This window comes from Hylobates moloch, unplaced genomic scaffold (genome assembly GCF_009828535.3).
Source record: "Hylobates moloch isolate HMO894 unplaced genomic scaffold, HMol_V3 SCAFFOLD_10, whole genome shotgun sequence".
NCBI classification, from domain to species: domain Eukaryota; kingdom Metazoa; phylum Chordata; class Mammalia; order Primates; family Hylobatidae; genus Hylobates; species Hylobates moloch.
In genome coordinates, this window is record NW_026652285.1 from 11,675,286 (window position 1) to 11,694,514 (window position 19,229).

At 42.3% G+C, this 19,229-nt stretch overlaps 3 protein-coding genes across 8 annotated transcripts in view; 2 read left to right on the forward strand and 1 right to left on the reverse strand.

The window, feature by feature from the left end:
- Positions 1-4,053, reverse strand: part of CCT6B (chaperonin containing TCP1 subunit 6B) — a 208,650-nt gene extending 204,597 nt beyond the window's left edge. For 4 of the 6 annotated variants that reach the window (XR_009215267.1, XR_009215269.1, XM_058445555.1 and 1 more), the window contains exons 1-3: positions 3,845-3,988; positions 2,167-2,230; positions 1,144-1,278 (exon numbers count right to left, since the gene is read on the reverse strand). Coding sequence is in view for 3 of the 6 variants with exons in the window: in XM_058445555.1 (XP_058301538.1) it covers positions 1,144-1,278; positions 2,167-2,230; positions 3,845-3,981 (336 nt within the window). In the remaining 3 variants the exon portion in view is untranslated. Of the gene's footprint in view, positions 1-1,143; positions 1,279-2,166; positions 2,231-3,703 lie in introns of all 6 variants that reach the window. The other 2 variants (XR_009215268.1, XM_032162964.2) reach the window with 2 other exon arrangements.
- Positions 4,054-4,132: 79 nt separating this feature from the next.
- ZNF830 (zinc finger protein 830) lies at positions 4,133-5,301 on the forward strand. The gene has a single exon (XM_032162965.2). It carries the CDS (start codon positions 4,160-4,162, stop codon positions 5,276-5,278), a length of 1,119 nt encoding a protein of 372 aa, XP_032018856.1. The 5' UTR covers positions 4,133-4,159; the 3' UTR covers positions 5,279-5,301.
- Positions 5,302-5,640: 339 nt separating this feature from the next.
- The window catches only part of LIG3 (DNA ligase 3), a 45,446-nt gene continuing 31,857 nt past the window's right edge, over positions 5,641-19,229 (forward strand). The window contains exon 1 of the mRNA XM_058446027.1: positions 5,641-5,699. Within this exon, the coding sequence (XP_058302010.1) occupies positions 5,641-5,699 (59 nt within the window). The remainder of the gene's footprint in view (positions 5,700-19,229) is intronic.

The following is a 19,229-nucleotide window of genomic DNA, read 5'->3' on the forward strand; positions in this document are numbered from 1 at the left end:
TTACAGGCGTGAGCCACCACACCTGGCCTCTTACTTTCAAGATGGAAATACTCTTAGGATGAAACAACACTGTGAGCGGAAGAGCTGAGAGACAAAGAACCTGTGTACTTGATGACTGAATTTTGTTATCACACAACCTGACAGCCTGCCTTATCTCTCAATTTTCTATTATGGGAGATAATCATTTCCTTATTGTTCAAGTGAGTTTTAGTCAAGTTGTTTACAGACAAAAGCATCCTAAGTTGCAAGTACTGAATTAATAGAAAATTCCCAATACTAAATGAAACACAGAGAATCATTTTGACCAGGTTATTCTTTGCTGAAGTGGTCCCTGAAAGAGAGAAAAAAATTCAGATACGGAAAAAAGAGATACTTAGAGAAAGGTAGAAATGTATATGATGTTTTCAGAGGCCAGTGAATGGAAGAGTCTGGCTGAAGCAGATGATTTATAAAGAAAAATGCAACTAGAAAGGAAGGTAAATTCACAATAAGGAAAACCTTCAATAATTTTTCTCCGGTTGTTTCATAAAGGTGCATAATTTGGTTTCAACTTTATCTATGGTGTTTTCTTTCTTAATTACCCGTGGATACATGGGTAATTTTTTACTTTTTTAGGTCCGTTAAATATTTCATTTTTAAAAGAGGTATATAATTCCAATAAAAGGCATTATTTTGGCCAACAAAGTTCATTATTATTTCCATTTATAATTGTTCAAGAATATCTTAATTAAAATTAACTGTCTAGGCCAGGCACGGTGGCTCATGCCTGTAATCCCAGCACTCTGGGAGGCCGAGGCAGGTGGATCACCTGAGGTCAGGAGCTCAAGACCAGGCTGGCCATGATGGTGATACCCTGTCTCTAATAAAAATACAAACATTAGCCGGGCATGGTGGCGCATGCCTGTAATCCCAGCTACTCGGGAAGCTGAAGCAGGAGAATTGATTGAACCTGGGAGGCGGAGGTTGCAGTGAGCCGAGATTCTGCCACTGCACTCCAGCCTGGGCGACACAGTGAGACTCCATCTCAAAATTAATTAATTAATTAATTAAAACAAAATTAACTGTCTAAAACTCAACCATTTTATTAGTTAAAAAATAACTTGCCATTCAAAATAACATATAAACTCTGTGAAATTCTAATACCTCAGAAATGTACAGATCAGCTTGTTTTAATAACTCTCCAATAATTAGAACATTTGAAGTAGTACCATCTCCTGTGACGTCATCCTGAGCTGTTGCTATTTTTGCTATCAAGGAAGCTGTTGGATGTTGAATTTGCTGGAAAAAGCAAGCAACAGATTTAAAAAGGGAGGATGAGATAAGGAAGTAGGTCACCAAAAACAAGATAACCTAGGGGTCAGTAGCAAAATTAAAAAATGAAATAAACTTCATTCTACAAGTTTATAAGTTTTGTATTATCAATACCTAAATGTCAAGTCCAAAATTTTAAAAGTGACAGGTAATGAGGTCTGAACATTTCATAAAAGTCTTTGCTTCAGAATGCAATGACATTTCTAAAATAAGATTAAATCATTCAATCTCAAAATGAGTACATCTATTAAACTTGCAAAGGATATTTTTATTTTTCCATAATTACAAAGAACATAAGGAAGTGCCCTTAAAAGATATTATTGATTTATAAGTATGCCTAAGTATACAAAGTATGTATAAGTATACAAAGACTTGGAAACAGCCAAAAAAAAAAACTATTTTTTTTTTTTTTTTGAGACAGGGTTTCACTCTGTCACCCAGGCTGGAGTGCAGTGGCACGATCTCAGTTCACTGCAGCCTTGGCCTCCTGGGCTCAAGTGATCCTCTCACCTCAGCCTCCAGAGTAGCTGGGACTACAGGCGCATGCCACCACACTGAGCAAAATTTTTTTTTTCTTTTTTGTAGAGACGGTTTTCACCATGTTGCCCAGCCTGGTCTTGAACTCCTGGGCTCAAGCAATTTGGCCACCTCAGCCTCCCAAAGTGTTGGGATTACAGGAGTGAGCTACCACACCCGGCCAAAAAAATTTTTTTATTGAGGTCTAATTCAACAGTCTTCAGCATATCTCAAGACTGCAGTATTTAGCTCACAGCCTTGGCTTAAAGATACACAAGTTCTACTATGCTTCTAATTAAGGCTTATTAAGGTTTATTAAAGTCAGCAGCATCAGCTCACCATCTCATGGAGCAGCACATTGCCATCTTTGGTGAGTTTGATGTCACCTGCACCAGAAACAAGCCTGTTCAGAGAAGAATGATATTAACTTCATGTGGTAGGAAGGCACTCCCAGTGCTTGCCACTCCATTATCCTTAATAGAGAGAACTGGGCTTGGAAAACTTCCACTGTACCATGGGAATATGCCATGGTAATTACCACCATTTGCAGCTCACAGAATCATTTCTCCCCAGATGGACAGCTTATGGTGATTTCATTCCAAATGGACCACTTACAGGTTTAAAGATAAAAGCACTTGATGCGTTACGAACAGTGGTTTGGTCAAAGAATACTTGGAAGTCTACAAAGCACAAATTCGCAAATTTCCTGCAGGTTTTTATTTTGGTGAATGTTTTCATTCATTCAGTCACTTAACTTAGTTTCCCTCATCCCTGCATTTATTAGATCACCAAGTTCTATCAATTCTACTACCTAAATATTTCTTGAATCTGCCCCCTTCTCTCCATCTCCACTGCTATCATCTCTACTTTGGATGGCATCCAGATATCTCCAAACTTAAATATACCCTCCACACATTTTTCTTTCTAAAAGGCAATGTGATTCAGTCAGTTCCCTGATCAAAAGTCCTCCAGTGATTTTTGTATTTTCCATCATTTTCAAGTTAAAATCCAAACACAGCAATGACATACTTGACCTTTCCCAAATCTTCCCTGCCTCATCTACTTTCCCACAAGCAAATCTTCTGGTTCCCTTAATACACCATGTTTTGTTTTGTTTCTGTTGGATTTGCACCATTGGTCTTTCTTATTCCTGAAATTACTTTGCCCAGGCCTTTACTCCCTCTTCCAACTAGTGAAGTCTTATTCTTCTTTCAAGACTCTGATCAAACATGTTACTTAAAATGCTTTTCCTTCTGCCATCAATTAGTCCCTTTTCTCAGCATAATCATATGCATCTATATATAATTAGCACATCCTACTCCACCACATCCGTCTCTACCACATCTCCTTAAGAACAGAAACTGTATCTTGATCATTTCTGTGTCCCAGCAACTAGTACCTCAGTGACTTATTTTACCATTAATATTATTTTGCTAATTACTATGAGGTTGTGTCTCTCCTCTTATACCTTTTTGCCCTCACTGGTCTCTTTTCCTCACTCTTGTCTATAGAAAAGGTTGCTTAATATATACTGAAAAGATGAATAGATACGAACAACCATAGACACGGGGTATTCAAGTAGAACTTGGATTTGACTCCATGCCTTCCTGGCTCCAAAGCCTGTGTCCTCTCCACTACAATACATTGCCATACAAAAAACAAAACTACTTGTTGAATTTATGGACCAAGGGTATACAGTCTTAAAGAGCAGAGGAGTTAAATGCTTTGTTTCCAATGAGACACTAAATTAACTGACTTTCTAACTGCATATGAACCTTGACGACAAGTTGGGGGTCGCGGAATCGCCACAGCTTCACTCCTGGGGCCCTCTACTAGGGGAGGCTTTTCTCCTCCACCTGCACTAGGCGAGAAATACCCTCAGAGCAGGGATGAGAATGAGGGAAATCAAGCTCGCAAGAACATCCACAGCGCTCCGCGGACGCCTGCCTCAGAAGGCCCCAGGACACCAACAGGCCCCCAGCCGCCTAATGGCCGGCCGCTCCAACCGCCGTCTCACATTTTCATGGTGCCTTTAGGACCCAAGTTGGTCCGCAGCACATCCTGCAGCCCTCGGGCGGCGCATATATTGACGGCCAAAGCTGCCTGGGCCCGCGCCACCTCAGCCTTGGAGTTCACAGCCTTTATCGCAGCCATAGCCTAATCGTTCAGAGGAAAAAAAAAAAAAAAAAAAGCCTTAGTCGCGATTCTGAGCAAAAACGGCAATGCGACGCCACGCTCTCTTGAGCCTCGGCCAATCATCGACCTTACAGGAAGTGATGTTATCATGCCTCGCCCGACGGAAACCAGAATCGCTTTGGGTCTGGTCGCCAAGATGGCGTCCTCCGCCTCCGCTCGGACTCCGGCAGGGAAGCGAGTGGTAAATCAGGAAGAATTGCGGCGGTTAATGAAGGAGAAGCAGCGTCTGAGCACCAATCGGAAACGGATAGAATCTCCATTCGCGAAGTACAACCGTTTGGGGCAGCTGAGTTGTGCCCTGTGTAACACTCCGGTTAAGAGCGAGCTCCTGTGGCAGACTCACGTCCTGGGAAAGCAGCACCGAGAGAAAGTGGCCGAGCTGAAAGGCGCGAAGGAAGCCAGCCAGGGTTCGTCCGCCAGTTCAGCGCCTCAGTCCGTCAAAAGGAAAGCGCCGGACGCAGACGAGCGAGATGTCAAGAGAGCGAAGGCCACCTTGGTGCCTCAGGTACAGCCCTCCACATCTGCGTTGCGCACCAACTTTGACAAAATAGGAAAGGAGTTCATTAGAGCGACTCCCAGTAAGCCTTCAGGACTCAGTTTACTCCCCGATTATGAAGATGAGGAGGAGGAGGAAGAGGAGGAGGAAGGAGATGGAGAAAGAAAAAGGGGGGACGCCAGCAAGCCGCTCTCCGACCCACAGGGCAAGGAGCACTCAGTTTCCTCTTCGCGGGAGGTAACAAGTAGTGTGCTGCCAGACGATTTCTTTAGTACTAATCCTCCCAAGGCCCCCATAATTCCTCATTCAGGGTCAATTGAGAAAGCAGAAATACATGAAAAAGTGGTGGAAAGGAGAGAAAACACCGCGGAAGCGTTACCGGAAGGTTTTTTTGACGACCCTGAGGTAGATGCAAGGGTACGAAAGGTCGATGCCCCAAAAGATCAGATGGACAAAGAGTGGGACGAATTCCAAAAAGCCATGAGGCAGGTCAACACTATTTCCGAAGCCATAGTTGCCGAAGAGGATGAGGAGGGACGGTTGGACCGCCAGATTGGGGAGATCGATGAGCAGATAGAGTGTTACCGACGGGTGGAAAAGCTACGGAATCGCCAGGATGAAATAAAAAATAAACTTAAAGAAATCCTGACCATAAAAGAACTGCAGAAAAAGGAAGAAGAGAATGCTGACAGCGATGATGAGGGGGAACTGCAGGATTTGTTGTCTCAGGATTGGAGGGTGAAAGGGGCATTGTTATAGGGTTTTAAAGACCCAAGGTTTCTAACAGCCCCAGCTATTGTATAAAAAGTGCTGTCTCTCAGTAGTATATCGGTTACTTCATGCCTAAAGATTTGGGTACCTGGATTGCTAAACTGGATTGTTGAGATAAAATGAGCCAGTGAGCTACAGCACTTTGGAAAATTTGTGTAAAATGTTTTTGAGGTAAAGTTGTTTTTGAAATTTCTGAAGTGTTATATACCAAAATGCCAACTTTTCCACGACAGACTTAACTGTATAATTTCGTTGTAAAACCTGTAAATTGTAAATATTGTACATAGTTAAATCTGTATTCTGTTTTGAATTTTTTTAATTAATAGACCAACCGGCAAACTTTCAGATGAATGCTCACTGTGGTATTTGGAATGTATGTATCTTCTGAACCCTACATCAAGTTGAAAAGGTTTGTTTTCTTGTTTCTTTGGTTTTTGTTTGGTTTTTTAGAACACTTCATAAACATAAGTCATTGTAGGTTAATCAGTTCTCTTAGTATGCTTTATTTGAAAAACATGAGAAAACTATATGCCAAACATGATCAGCCTCCCTAAACCAAAGTTTCTCTTGACTAGACCAATGATGATCAGATGTGGTTGCACATGAGAATCACCTATGAAGCATTAAAATAAATTCAAGTGTCTGAGGCCTTACCCTTCAATAAATCTGGGATTGGGCCCAGGCAACTGTGTTTTTTAATCTTCCAGGTTATTCTAATATATGCCAGGGTTAGAGAGTAACTGCCCTAAATCCAGAACCCATTTATGTTTTTCAGGTTTTTCTTTTTCTTTAAATAACACATTCAATAAATTTGCTGTTTCTTGAATGAAGGAAATATTATCTTTTATTAATTTCATCCAGCCTTAAATTTTGTTATTTGGTGGTAAATTAGGGTTCCTTGTTTGCGGGTGCTATCTAGTGTGGAAAGAATATTTAAGTTGTCTTTCCAGCAGTAACAATTGGCTCTTGCTGGTCATTGATAGTTTAAATCACTCCTTCCTTTGGAGATTGAGGTACTCAAATAGGAAAAGGGAATTAGCAGTGTTCTGGAGTAGAAATGCATACAGCAGATTCAAATAAAAGTGAGCAATAATAATAATAGCTAAGACCTATATATTCCTTAGCATGGGCCAGGCATGGTTCTAAGTGCTTTACATATATTAACTCAATCTAGTTTCCCTAAATTCCTTTTTTATGGAGAGGAGTACCAAGAGATAAGGTTTGAAAAGCCTTGAATGCTAAGTGAAAATTTTTAATGAAGTTCATATGAAAATGGAGGTTTTGAGCGAATAATTACATCTGCAAAGAAATATCATGGGACATTATTAACAGTATATAGAATGGAATGAACATGGAGGGTAGAAGGAAGCTAGGAGCTATTTGAAAACTATATTTTCAAAAGCAAAGTGACAAGACTGATTAGCTGTGGATTGGGAGAAAAGGAATAGAAGTGAAAGAATTTCATAGGAATAGCTAAATTTTTTTTGTTGTTTGTTTTTTTTGTTTGTTTTGAGACGGAGTCTCGCTCTGTCACCCACGCTGGAGTGCAGTGGCGCAAACACGGCTCACTGCAAGCTCCGCCTCTCAGGTTTCACGCCATTCTCCTGCTTCAGCCTCCTGAGTAGCTGGGACTACAGGCACCCGCCACCACGCCAGGCTAATTTTTTGTATTTTTTAGTAGAGATGGGGTTTCACCGTGTTAGCCAGGATGGTCTCGATCTCCTGACCTCGTGATCTGCCCACCTCGGCCTCCCAAAGTGCTGGGATTACAGGCGTGAGCCACCACACCCGGCCAGAATAGCTAAATTTTAGTGACTAGAAGTGGAAGAAGAAAAACAGGAGGGAGCCGGGCACGGTGACGCGTGCCTGTAGTCCCAGCTGCTCGGGAGGCTGAGGCTGGAGGATCGCTTGAGTCCAGGAGTTCTGGGCTGTAGTGCGCTATGCCGATCGGGTGTCCGCACTAAGTTCGGCATCAATATGGTGACCTCCCAGGAGCGGGGGACCACCAGGTTGCCTAAGGAGGGGTGAACCGGCCCAGGTCGGAAAAACAGGAGGGATAATTATGGGATTCAAGATTTTGTTTGTATTTAGTGTCACTGCCTAAAAGGAGTTATCTAACACTTATTGAACAGTTGCTGTGTACCACAAATTGTTATTAACAATTGTCCTGCTGCCTGTGGCAGTCTTCCTCCTTGAGCTGCTAGCTGATCAGTGATAGCAGCTTCTATTTGATGAGACACGGCTTGCTTGCCTCAAATGTGTGAACCCAATGTTACTCAGAATTTTCCCTTCATTCATCACTATTACTCTAGCAAGAAAGTACAAATATGAGTTTGAATGGTGGGCCCAGTACTGCCTTGGCCAACAATCTAGTGGAGTACTTTCCACTAAAGATACAATGCGACTGGGTGTGGTGGCTCATGCCTATAATCCTAGCACTTTGGGAATCCGAGGCAGGTGGATCACTTGAGCTTAGAAGTTCAAGACCAGCCTGGGCAACGTGGCAAAACCCCATCTCTACAAAAAATACAAACAAATTATCCGGGCGTGGTGGCATTCACCTGTAGTCCCAGCTGCTTGGGATGCTGAGGTGGGAGGATCACCTGTGCCAGGGAAGGTGGAGGTTGCAGTGAGCTGTGATTGTGCCACTGCACTCCCACATGGGTGACAGAGTGTGACCCTGTCTCAAAAAGTAAAAAAATAAAAAAGTAAAAAAAGAAAATTTTACATTTTCTAGTAGCCAAAGTAAAAAGAAGTGAAAAGTTTTAATGTGTTTTATTTCACCTATGTCCAGAATATTAATGTTCCAATATGTGATTAATATTTAAAGATTGGTTATTTTTACCACATTTTTGAAATCTAGGTGTATCTAACAGCACATCTCAGTTTAGATTGGCCACACTTCAAGTACTCAATAGCCATATGTGACTAGTGGCTACTATAAAGAACAGCATAGATCCAAAGAGTAAGGTATCCAGGTGAAAAGATAAACATGCTCAGGAGGTAGTAAGCATCCAATTTAAATAGAGCAGAGGGTTCACTCCAGGCAACAGTGGGAATTATGATTGAAAAGGTAGATTAGGAACATGTGGAGGACCTTGAATGCCAAGCTCTAAGGAATTTGAACTTTCTAAGTTAACAATTTATCCTTGTAGATTGAGTCCTTAATTGTAACACAGTCAAAGAAGTGCTTAAGAAGTGCCAGGTGTGGTTACTACTCATGTGAACCCCCGTTGGGCTTTTAGGAAGGCCAAAAAGCCCTCAAAATCTGATTCTCAATGGTCTGTATTCCAGAGCAGTAGAAATGGGGCCCTGACCATAATCAGTGCTCAATGAGTCCTTGTTGAATTTGAGGTCAGTGGAAGCAGCTATAGGAGCTAGTGTATCTTTCCTGATCCGCTTATACATTGGAAAGCTCCATTATTATACCTTCTCTGAGATAAGTCAAATAGATTTTGGCATTTGACTGAATACCATCATTGTTCCTAAACTGTAACAATTGGTCCCAAGGACTCTTTCCAGTCACTTCTCTTTTTAGAATGCCCCCTAATTCAGCCGTCATCACAATATAGAAGTGTAAAGGCTATAAAGGTATCCTCTCACCCAACTTCACTTATCAATTTAAATCAATACCCCTAACTTGGAAGAAAAAAAAATGCTGATCCAACTAGCCTTCAAATGTATATATGTCCAGTGCCTTAAAATTTTCATTTATTGATAGAAGTAATGACTGCTTTTTACACACCAGGGGACAAAATAGGCTATGGAATTAAAATTGCAGGAGAAAATATAATTTAGGCCTAAAATCTTTAATAGTAACAGTCACTAGATTAGTGTGTAGTAATGCAAAGAACCGTGGAACAGAAGACCTGCATTCAAGTTTCCACTCTACTTTTTAATGGTTAATGAGCTTGGCCAAGTCATGTCTCTGAGCCTTAGTTTGCTCCACTATAAAATGAAGATATGTAATTCCTCACAGGGGTATGGTGAGAGTCCAGCAAGACATGGACTCATTCTGATGAACACAGAATGGAAGGTCTTAATGGAAATAGTGTATTTCCTGTCAAGCACCAATTGGCTAGCTGTTTGGCTAGATGTTGTGCCGGGGGTTTGAGTAAATATTCATAGGAATGATGACTAGATAGATAACCTTAGGTTGCTTTTTCAAACTAATAGTCCATTAGCCTGTATAATACCAGGAGTATAGAAGATTTAAATTTGAACAAGGGCCGGGCTGGGTGGCTCACGCCTGTTAATCCCAGCACTTTGGGAGACCAAGGCAGGTGGATCACCTGAGGTCAGGAGTTTGAGATCAGCCTGGCCAACATATAGTGAAACCCCATCTATACTAAAAATAAGTAAATAAATGAACACAAAAATTAGCTGGGCATGGCAGTGCACACCTGTAGTCCCAGCTACTTGGGAAGCCGAGGTGGGAGAATCGCTTGAACCTGGGAGTCAGAGGTTGCAGTGAGCTGAGATCGCACCAGTGCACCCCAGCCTGGGCGACAAAGCAAGACTCCATCTCTCAAAAGAAAAAAAAAAAGTTTGAACGGGGGAAAAAAAATCCCAGAACTCCTCGCATTCAATTTTATATCTACATTTCCTCCCTCAGTGATGTCATCCCTTCCTATGGGTTTAAATATCACCTATGTAGTGAAGATTCCCAATTTATATCTCCAACCTTGGCCTTCCTCCTAAGCTTCTGGCTTAGCTAAGTACCTACCTAACATTCCACTTCAAGGTTTAATAGGTGTCCAAAACATAATAACTCTCAAACTGAGCTTTGATTTTCTTCTCAAACCTGTTCTCAGGTTTACTGAGAACTTGTCTCAGTAAATGGCACCACTACCCACCCAGATGCTCAAGGCAAACCCTAGGGGCCATCATTCATTCTCTTTCCTTTCCCTCAAATCTAATGCACTAGTTAAGTCCTGTCCATTCCACCTCTAAAATATGCCTAAAATCTGTCCACTTCTTTCTCCACTGGCCCTAGCCACCAACATCCCATTCATTGTTGCCTGTCCGCCTACCCTCATCACAATCTATTCTCACAAAGTAGACAGAATGATCTTAAAATTTTAGATCAAGTCACTCTATCATTTAAAACCATTATGTGCTTCTATCACACTGGGGCGGGTGGGGGGGAGAAATCCAAGCCCTTATTAAGCCCACATGGTACTCAGGGATTGCTAATTCAAATGTCTACTACTTACAAACTGATGACAGTAAGCCCCATTAAAGTGGCGTGGAAGGGGACAGGAGAGCATAACTGCTCTACTTTGAAAGCAATTATTATTCAGGAATAATGGCCTGGCATAGTGAGTCTCGCTCTGTCATGCAGTGGCGCGATCTCAGCTCACTGCAACCTCCGCCTGCCGGGTTCACGCCATTCTGCCTCAGCCTCCCGAGTAGCTGGGACTACAGGCGCCTGCCACCACGCCTGGCTAATTTTTTTGTATTTTTAGTAGAGACAGGGTTTCACCATGTTAACCAGGATGGTCTCATCTCCTGACCTTGTGATCACTTGCCTCAGCCTCCCAAAGTGCTGGGATTACAGGCGTGAGCCACCACACCCGGCCCCAATTTTTTTTTTAACTTAAGAGAAATTGCAAGTCAGGATTGTTTTTTAGTGAAATATCAAAAATACTGTGGGCTGAGTGTGATCTGTGGACCCCCACCTTGTGACATACCTCTCTGACTTCATCTACTACACATTTCCCCTTAATTCTCTATGTCCCAGTTCACTGGCTAGCTTTCTAGCCCTCAGATGTGACATCTCAGGGCTTGTGCCCTTGCGGTTTTCTCTGTTTGGAATGTGACTTCAGATAGCATGGCAGTCTTCTCAGTCATTCAGTTCTAAGCTCTAAAGTCCCTTTCTCAGATGGCATAAACAGCCACCTGTCACTCACAATACTTTATGAATTCACTAAACTTATCGCTATCTTAAGTTAGCTTGTTTATTTGTATCTAAGTTAACATCTCTCCCCACTAGAATGTAAACTCCATGAGAGCAGAGATCTTGTCTGTCTTAGCTGCAACCTAAAATAATGTCAGACACATAATAGGGCTTGATAAACACCTGTTGAATGAATACCACCCACATAGCTGAAAGTTGCTTGGGAAAGTGGCAGAAAGATCAAGCTGACTACAGAAATCAGAACCAGCATAAAAGTCAGTTAGCAGCTTGAACAGAGGGCTGAGGTACTTTTTTCCAACTATGTGTCTTCCTTACTTCTCTGGCACATGAAGCCTTTACCTATTCTGAGCACACAACAGGGCAAGGAGGTATACACAACAGCCTCTAGGGTGCAATGGGCCACCTTCACAGTTAGCTGACAGGAATTCCTCATGGCACCAAATAGGCAAAGAGGGACTCTCAGAGGAGGAAACCAGCTCCATCTGGCTGCACCTCCATTTTGCTAGCAGCATTTGGTGAGCTTCAAGCACACTGGGAAGCTAAGAGTCATCTTTAGGGGAATGAGGAGGACCACACAAAGTGTTTGATGATGGTGGTGTTTGTTGTTTTCATTGTTGTGTATTGTTTGTTGTTTTGCCAAGTGTAGTTACAAGGTCGTATCAATCAGCCAGCTGATCAGGTTATTAATAATAGCTACCATTGACTGGATACCTACCATATGGGTGGCACTATGCTAGGGTTTGGTATACACCATGTCACATACAACCCTGTAAAGTATATGAAATCTTCATTTTACAGATGAGGAAGCTGAGGGTCTGAAGTGAAACAACTTACTCAAGGCAACAATCCCAAAGCCCTTGTTCTTCCCACTATTACACTGCATCATTATTAATATTAATATATATTTGCATAGGGTATTTTTTACTCACCAACTGATATGGTTTGGCTGTGTCCCCACCCAAATCTCATCTTGGATTCCCACATGTTGTGGGAGGCACCCAGTGGGAGGTAACTGAATCAAGGGGGTAAGTCTTTCCTGTGCTATTCTCATGAAACTGAATAAGTCTCAGGAGATCTGATGGTTTTAAAGAGAGGAGTCCCTCTACACAAATTCTGTGTGTTTGCCTGCTGCTGTTTACGTAAGATGTGACTTGCTCCTCCTTGTCTTCCACCGTGATTGCGAGGCCTCCCCAGCCATGTGGAACTGTAAGTCCATTAAACCTCTTTCTTTCGTAAATTGCCCAGTCTCGGGTATGTTTCTATCAGCAGCGTGAGAACAGACTAATACACCAACCTTTACATAGTTTTGTTTTTTTTTTTATCTCACCACCCCCCCACCAAAAGTGAAACAACTATTATCACTCCATTTTAGATGTCTAATGACTTGTCCAAGGTCACTCAGTAAGTTAATCACTAAGACTAGATGTAACTTGATTTCCTAGTACAATATATTTTCTATATTTAATAATAAAATGTGCACAACATGACAGGATCCCCAAAATAACAAGAATTAAAATGAGGGAAGTTTGCTGTCAAGGTTAAAGCAGTTCAGTGCTTTTCACAATCCCTTCCTAGGCTGGGAAGTCCTCTTTGTTGCAGGGTGTTATCCTCAGATTTTCTCCACACGCTCCCACAATGCTCTGCCTAACCCCATTTCGCCAGCAATAAAGTGTGTACTCCTTAGTGGTCTCTGATGGGAGGAAGAATGATGATTTCAGTTCTCAGAAATCCCAGTGGGAAATAACAGTTACAAAGTGCCCTGTGATCCACCGCTTTTTGACAAGGTGACCTTGGGCAAGTTACTTCACTCTTAGTTTCCTCAACTATTAATATAATCCAAGGAGAGTAATAGTTCCTGTCTCCTGAGATTAAATGAGTTAAACGCATGTCAATGCTTTTAGTATAGCACCTGAGCCATATAGCAAGCACTCACTAAGTGTTGCCTGTTATTGTACTGTATGGTTTCTGTATTCTAGGAGACAGCCCTTCCTCCACGTGACCATCCGCAGAGGGTATCTGAGGAAAAATGCTTTTGCTCTTTTTGGGATAATTTAGAAGTAGAAGAGGCACTGGATTAAGTGGAGTTATTTCCCAAGGTGGCTTAGACCCTCTTGCTTCCATTCACTCCCTCTCATTTGTATATTTGACATTTATTGAGAACCTACTCTAGGAGAGTTCCTAGGGATTCAAAGATGAATAAAATGTGGCCCTGAACAAAGGGATCTCAGTCTAGATTAGGGCTTTTCAACCCCATCACTATTTTTGTTTGTTTGGTTGGTTGGTTGGTTGTTTTTCTGAGACAAGGTCTTGCTCTGACACCCAAGCTGGAATGCAGTGGTGTGATCATAGCTCACCTCAGCTGTGAACTCCTAGGCTCAAGTGGTCCTCCTGCCTTGGCTTCCTGAGTAGCTAGGACTACAAGCACGAGCCACCATACTCAGCTATTTTTCCCCCCTTTTTTTGGTAGGGACAGTGTCTCCCTGTTACCAAGGCTGGTCTTGAACTTCTGTACTCAAGTGATCCTCCTGTCTCAGCCTCCCAAAGTGCTGGAATTACAGGCATGAGCCACCGCACCAGGCTTCCCTCTACACTATTGACATTTGGGACTGGATAATTAATTTGGGCTGGGGGTCTGTCCTGTGCATCATAGGATGTTTGGCAGCATCCCTGAACTCTACCCACTAAATGCCAGTGGCCCTATCACAACCCCACCACCTCATCATGTTAGCTAAGAGTAGCCCCCAGTTGAGATCTACTGGTCTGTTTACAACTAACTATAATATAATATGAAAAAATATGTTTGTGCAAAGTGTTGAGTGGGCAGTGTGTTGGAGGAGCAACTGACTGTGGGGAGGAGGGTTCAGAAAGCCTTCTGAGGAGGCAAAATTTGCACTCAGCATTGAAGGATGAGAAAGACTGTGCCAAGCAGTGAAGGAGGGAATGAGTATTTTGGACTAAGGTAACAGTGGCACAGAGACATGGAAAGTATGCAGTACTGGGGAAACTGTCGCCTCAAGTACATGGAAGGATGTGGTGGAAATAGGACAGGAAGTCCACTGGGACTAGATTTACAAAGAACCTTGCATGTGATCCTCAGCAATTTAGACTCCAGCCTGAAAGCAGAAATCCAGCGTGGGAAGGAAGAGAAAAAAGCACATTCATTTCTTGGAAAGACTTAACCATCCTCAACTGGGAAAAGATAGAGACGATGGACAAAAATGAATAATTCCTTCTTTTAATCTGGATTTTCTTTCCAGTTATGGATTGGCTCTTCAGCCCACAGCTTCTATACTCCTCGAAATGAGAGGGAAGAAAAACTAGAGAAGCCCTCCTATTTTAGAACACAAGATTCACTCAAGAAAAAGACTCAATTTTACTCCTCCAAATAGTCCTTGAAGCTACTTGAAAACCTCTCATAGCAGACTCTGATATATTCCTTTGGTTGATGTCTTTTTATTTTAATTTTCAAAAACTTTAGGAAATAGAAGCACACAGGGAAGTACAGAAAATAATGTAACAAACATCCTGTACCCATTACCCAAAAATTTATTTAAGAAATAGAAAAGTACAGAACACAGCTAAAACCCAAGTTAAAGAGAGTTTAGGTTTTAGATAGATACTTGGGCAGGAGGACACCTGGCTAACATTTGCAGCATCAGACATCAGTGTGCAGGTTCTGGATGAAAGGCTGTCACACCTAGTCTGTCCAAATTGGCCCATTTCAAAGACAATGGTTCCCTAACCCAACTATATTCAATGCCCTATGCTGACCTACTCAAGGAGATTCTAGGTCAGTGGGTCTAGGTTGGGGCATTGGAAACAGTATGTTAAACAAGTTCTTCACGTAGTTCTGCAGTCGCAAAAACCAATGCTTGAAGCAATAACGTAACCTGTCAACCTATTCATCTGTTGATAACAGATCCTGCCTCACAAGTTTACCGTGAAGATGAAATACATACACACAAATTGCTTAGCACTGGCATATAAGAAGCCCTCAATAATACTTATTAACAATAATCAATGTTCACTGAGTACTTCTTTAGGGTACACTGTGGTACAAGGGTCTGCAAGGAATTCAAAGGTATATATCAACCTCTCCCTGAAGGCAGAGTCTGAGTTTATCTTATTCACTCAATGCCCTGCACAAAGCAGACACTCAAATAATGCTCATTGAATAAATGAGTGAAAAAGTGTCCCTGATCTTCAAGGAAATTACAATCTGGTTGTATTATAAATAGTACATAAGAAACTGGGCAGGGGCCAGGTGCAGTGGTTCATGCCTGTAATGTCAGCACTTTGGGAGGCTGAGGTGGGAGAATTACTTGAAGCCAGGAGTTCAAGACCAGCCTGGGCAACATGGCGAGATGCCATCTCTACATAAAAATTAGCCGGGTGTGGTGGTGCACTCCCAGCACTTTGAGAGGCCGAAGCAGGTGGATCGCCTGAGCTCAGGAGTTCCAAACCAGCCAAGGCAATATGGTGAAACCGCATCTCTACCAAAAATATAAAAAAGTCAGTTTTGGTGGCATGCACCTATGGGTCCCAAGTACTTGAGAGACTGAGGTGGGAGGATCGCTTGAGCCTGGGAAGTGGAGGTTGCAGTGAGTCGAGATGGCACCACTGCACTCCAGCAAGACTGCATCTCCAAAAAAAAAAAAAAAAAGAAATTGGGCAGGACCAAAATATTAAACTACTGGTTATATGCAGTGTAAAGAGGGCTAATCAAAAGTCTAGGGTCTGAGTCCCACTTTGCCACCCATTCGCTGTGATATCTACCTGGTCAGTTTACTCCCTGAGCCTTAGTTTTATCCTCTTGGAGTATTAGGCTATGTCTGGGTACTAAGGACCCTCCCAGGAGGATCCATCACCAAGACCAAGACAGGAGCTGTAGGCAGGGGAGGTGGCAGCATGGGTGGTCAGGAATGCTTCAAGAAGGCTAAAGTGGCACATCCTAGAGAAGGAAAGAAAAGGGGTAGAGGCTCTCCCAATATACAGGAATGGCAGGAGGAACAAGAGAGATAAAGTGTTCAGCCCAGTCTTCAACCTCTGCCACTGCACCAAAGCTAAAAAACCAACTATCATCAAAACTACCTTATCAACCAGCCCCACAGCCCTGTAAAGGAGAACTTAAGTCTACCTCCCAAATAGGCTCATCTCTTCATAAAATATATTTTCCTTTGAAAATTATTAACTTGTCTCCTGAGAAACATAACCACCAGGACTTCACGCTAGAAAACCCAACCCAGGAGTTCAAGGAAGATGGTGGCAACTTTGAGTTTTCCTCACACCACATCTGTGACCTCAACCCTCTTCTTAATCCTGTCCGAGAACCTGTCACGGATCAGCTACTCCCAAAGGCAAGTATGACTCCTCTAAGCTCTGCCCTTTCTCAACCTGACAGCTGTAGCATAACATATTCAAAGGAGAGGCCAAGAAACCCCCCTGGTTAAGAACCAACCTCCGCAGCCTTTATTGAGAATGAAGAACGATGAGCTAATTTGAATTATTATATCTTTCTACAGCTGTTCCCTTTTAAATATTTATCCTGGCAAATACCACCACCATTTTTTACAACTTATTTTGTGTGACTATTAAGCAAACCAACCCATAAAATCAGCTCTTGCTGCTGGGATTTATGTGATTCATAGACCACAACTTATTAAAAAAGGGAGCCCACTGAGAACAGACTAGCCTCACAAGTGCCCCTCACTATCCCTAGGAAGATGTCAAGCCTTTTCCCGATTCTTGCCTGTGGCTCCCAAGCTACCACAGTTAGTAGCATAGAACATGAACAGAATCTACCCATTTCCTTATGGCTCTTTTTCTTTGTAACAATCCTGATGAGTCTTAACAGGAAGTCAGGGATAGAACAGTCTTAAAGGAGATAGTCGAAACTCTTAAGAGGCTGACAAACAGGATAGATGCCCTAGAGGATTTACAGTCAAGGTCTGTGGAAAGAACTTAATTGAGGACTTCAAATAGCTAGGAACAAGCATGAGATATCCTGACTATTCACGACCAACTTAGTTCTTGTTTGGATCATAAAACTGCTTTGAGACTCCATAAAAGCTCTTCACCAAAAATGCGCATGCACACAAATGTTTATATAAAATTTCAGGAAATTCAAGGACACCCCTGAGCCCATCCACAGTTCCCCTAGGGGTCTATAAGCCTCAGTTATTTCTTACTATCACTGTTACCACCCAAGCTGCCTTCATCTCTCCCCTAGATTATTACCATAGCTACCTGACCCATCTCCCAACTTCTCTACACAACAACCAGAGTGATAGTGATCCTGTTAAAGCTTAAGTTAGATCACATGACTTCTCTGCTCAATACAATCCACTAGCTTCCCTTCTCACCTGGAATAAAAGCCAATGTCTTTGCAGTGTCTTACAGGACCCTACAGGGTCTGTCTCCTTGCTCTTCTCAACCTTAACTCCAGCTGCTCTAGCCACATGGATCTCCTTGCTATCGTCCTAAATGACAGTCACATTTTTGGCCTCCAAGCCTTTATCTAATGCTCCCTCTACCCTCACTCTGCATGGGGCTGACTCATTTCTTCAAATCTTTTCTCAGTTGTTACTTGTCAGTGAGGCCTTTCTGACCTCTATTTAAAACTGCTGCCCTGCCCCTGAACCTGCCCCGCATGTCCCACCCTCCTCCTCTGCTTTCTTCTTCTCGATGGCTCCCACTCACTTCTTATACCTTATGCATTTTACTTCCCTGTTTGTTATTGATCTCCCACACTAGTTTGCTCCATCAGGGCTGGATTTTTGTCTGCTTTGTTTCGCTACTGTATTACACTCCTGGAATTGTGCCTGACACAGAGTAGGCATTCAGTAAATACTTGACTGACCAATCAATGACTGAGTGATTACACTCTGTAGTGGTATGAATGTATCCAGGCTGGGTAGTGCAGGAGAATGTACATTTATTGAAATGCCTCTAAGTGCCAAGCAGTTTGCAAGCTGACATCAGTCATCTCATTTAATTGGCACCCACAATCCCAAGAGTTTTTATCCTCATTTCACCACCACCCCAAAAATGAAATACTTAAGCATAAATCTAATACAATATGTACAAGAGGTACATGAGGAAAGCTACAAAACTCTAATAAAAGAAATCAAAGACAAACTAATCAATAAATATTCCATGTTCATGGATACAAATACCCAATATTGTCAAGATGTCAGTTCTTTCCAATGTAATCTGTATATTCAATAACAATCCCAATCGAAATTCCAGTAAGTTAGTTTGTGGATATTGGCTTTAGAAACTGATTCTAAAGTTTATGTGAAAAAGCAAAAGATTCAGAATAGCCAACACAATATTGGAGGAAGAGAACAAAGTTGGAGGACTGACATTATCTAAGTTGAGACTTGCTATAAAGCTACAGGAATCAAGACAGTGTGGTACTGGTCAGAGAACACACAAATAGACCAATGGACCGGAAAACACAGCCCACAGACAGACTCACATAAATATAGTCAATGATCTTTGACAAATGACCAAAAGCAATACAAATGAGAAAACAGTCTTCTCAAAAATGGTGTTAGATCAACAAGGGATCCATATGGCAAAAATTGAATCTAGACAGATCTTACACCCTTTACAGAAATAAACTCAAAATTGATCAGGGACCTAAATGTAAAACTATTCCCATTTCACGGTGAAAACTGAGACCCGGAAAGTCAAGAAAATAGATGAAAGTTACAGACAGCTGGTAGTGGAACATAATTCAAACCTGTCTGTGTGAAACCAAAGCCCTGCTCTTCCCACCACACTTTGCCTCATTCTCCTTGGTAGAGCAGTTCCCACTTTTCTTTTTTTTTGAGACAGAGTCTCGCTCTGTCTCCCAGGCTGGAGTGCAGTGGCGCGATCTTGGCTCATTGCAACCTCTGCCTCCCAGGTACAAGCGATTCTTCTGCCTTAGCCTCCTGAGTAGCTAGGATTACAGGTGCACGCCACCACCTGGCTAATTTTTGTATTTTTAGTAGAGATGGGCTTTCACCATGT

Bases quoted from the DNA above. Each gene is read 5' to 3' on its own strand.
- ZNF830 (XM_032162965.2), top strand. From the start codon at position 4,160: ATGGCGTCCTCCGCCTCCGCTCGGACTCCGGCAGGGAAGCGAGTGGTA.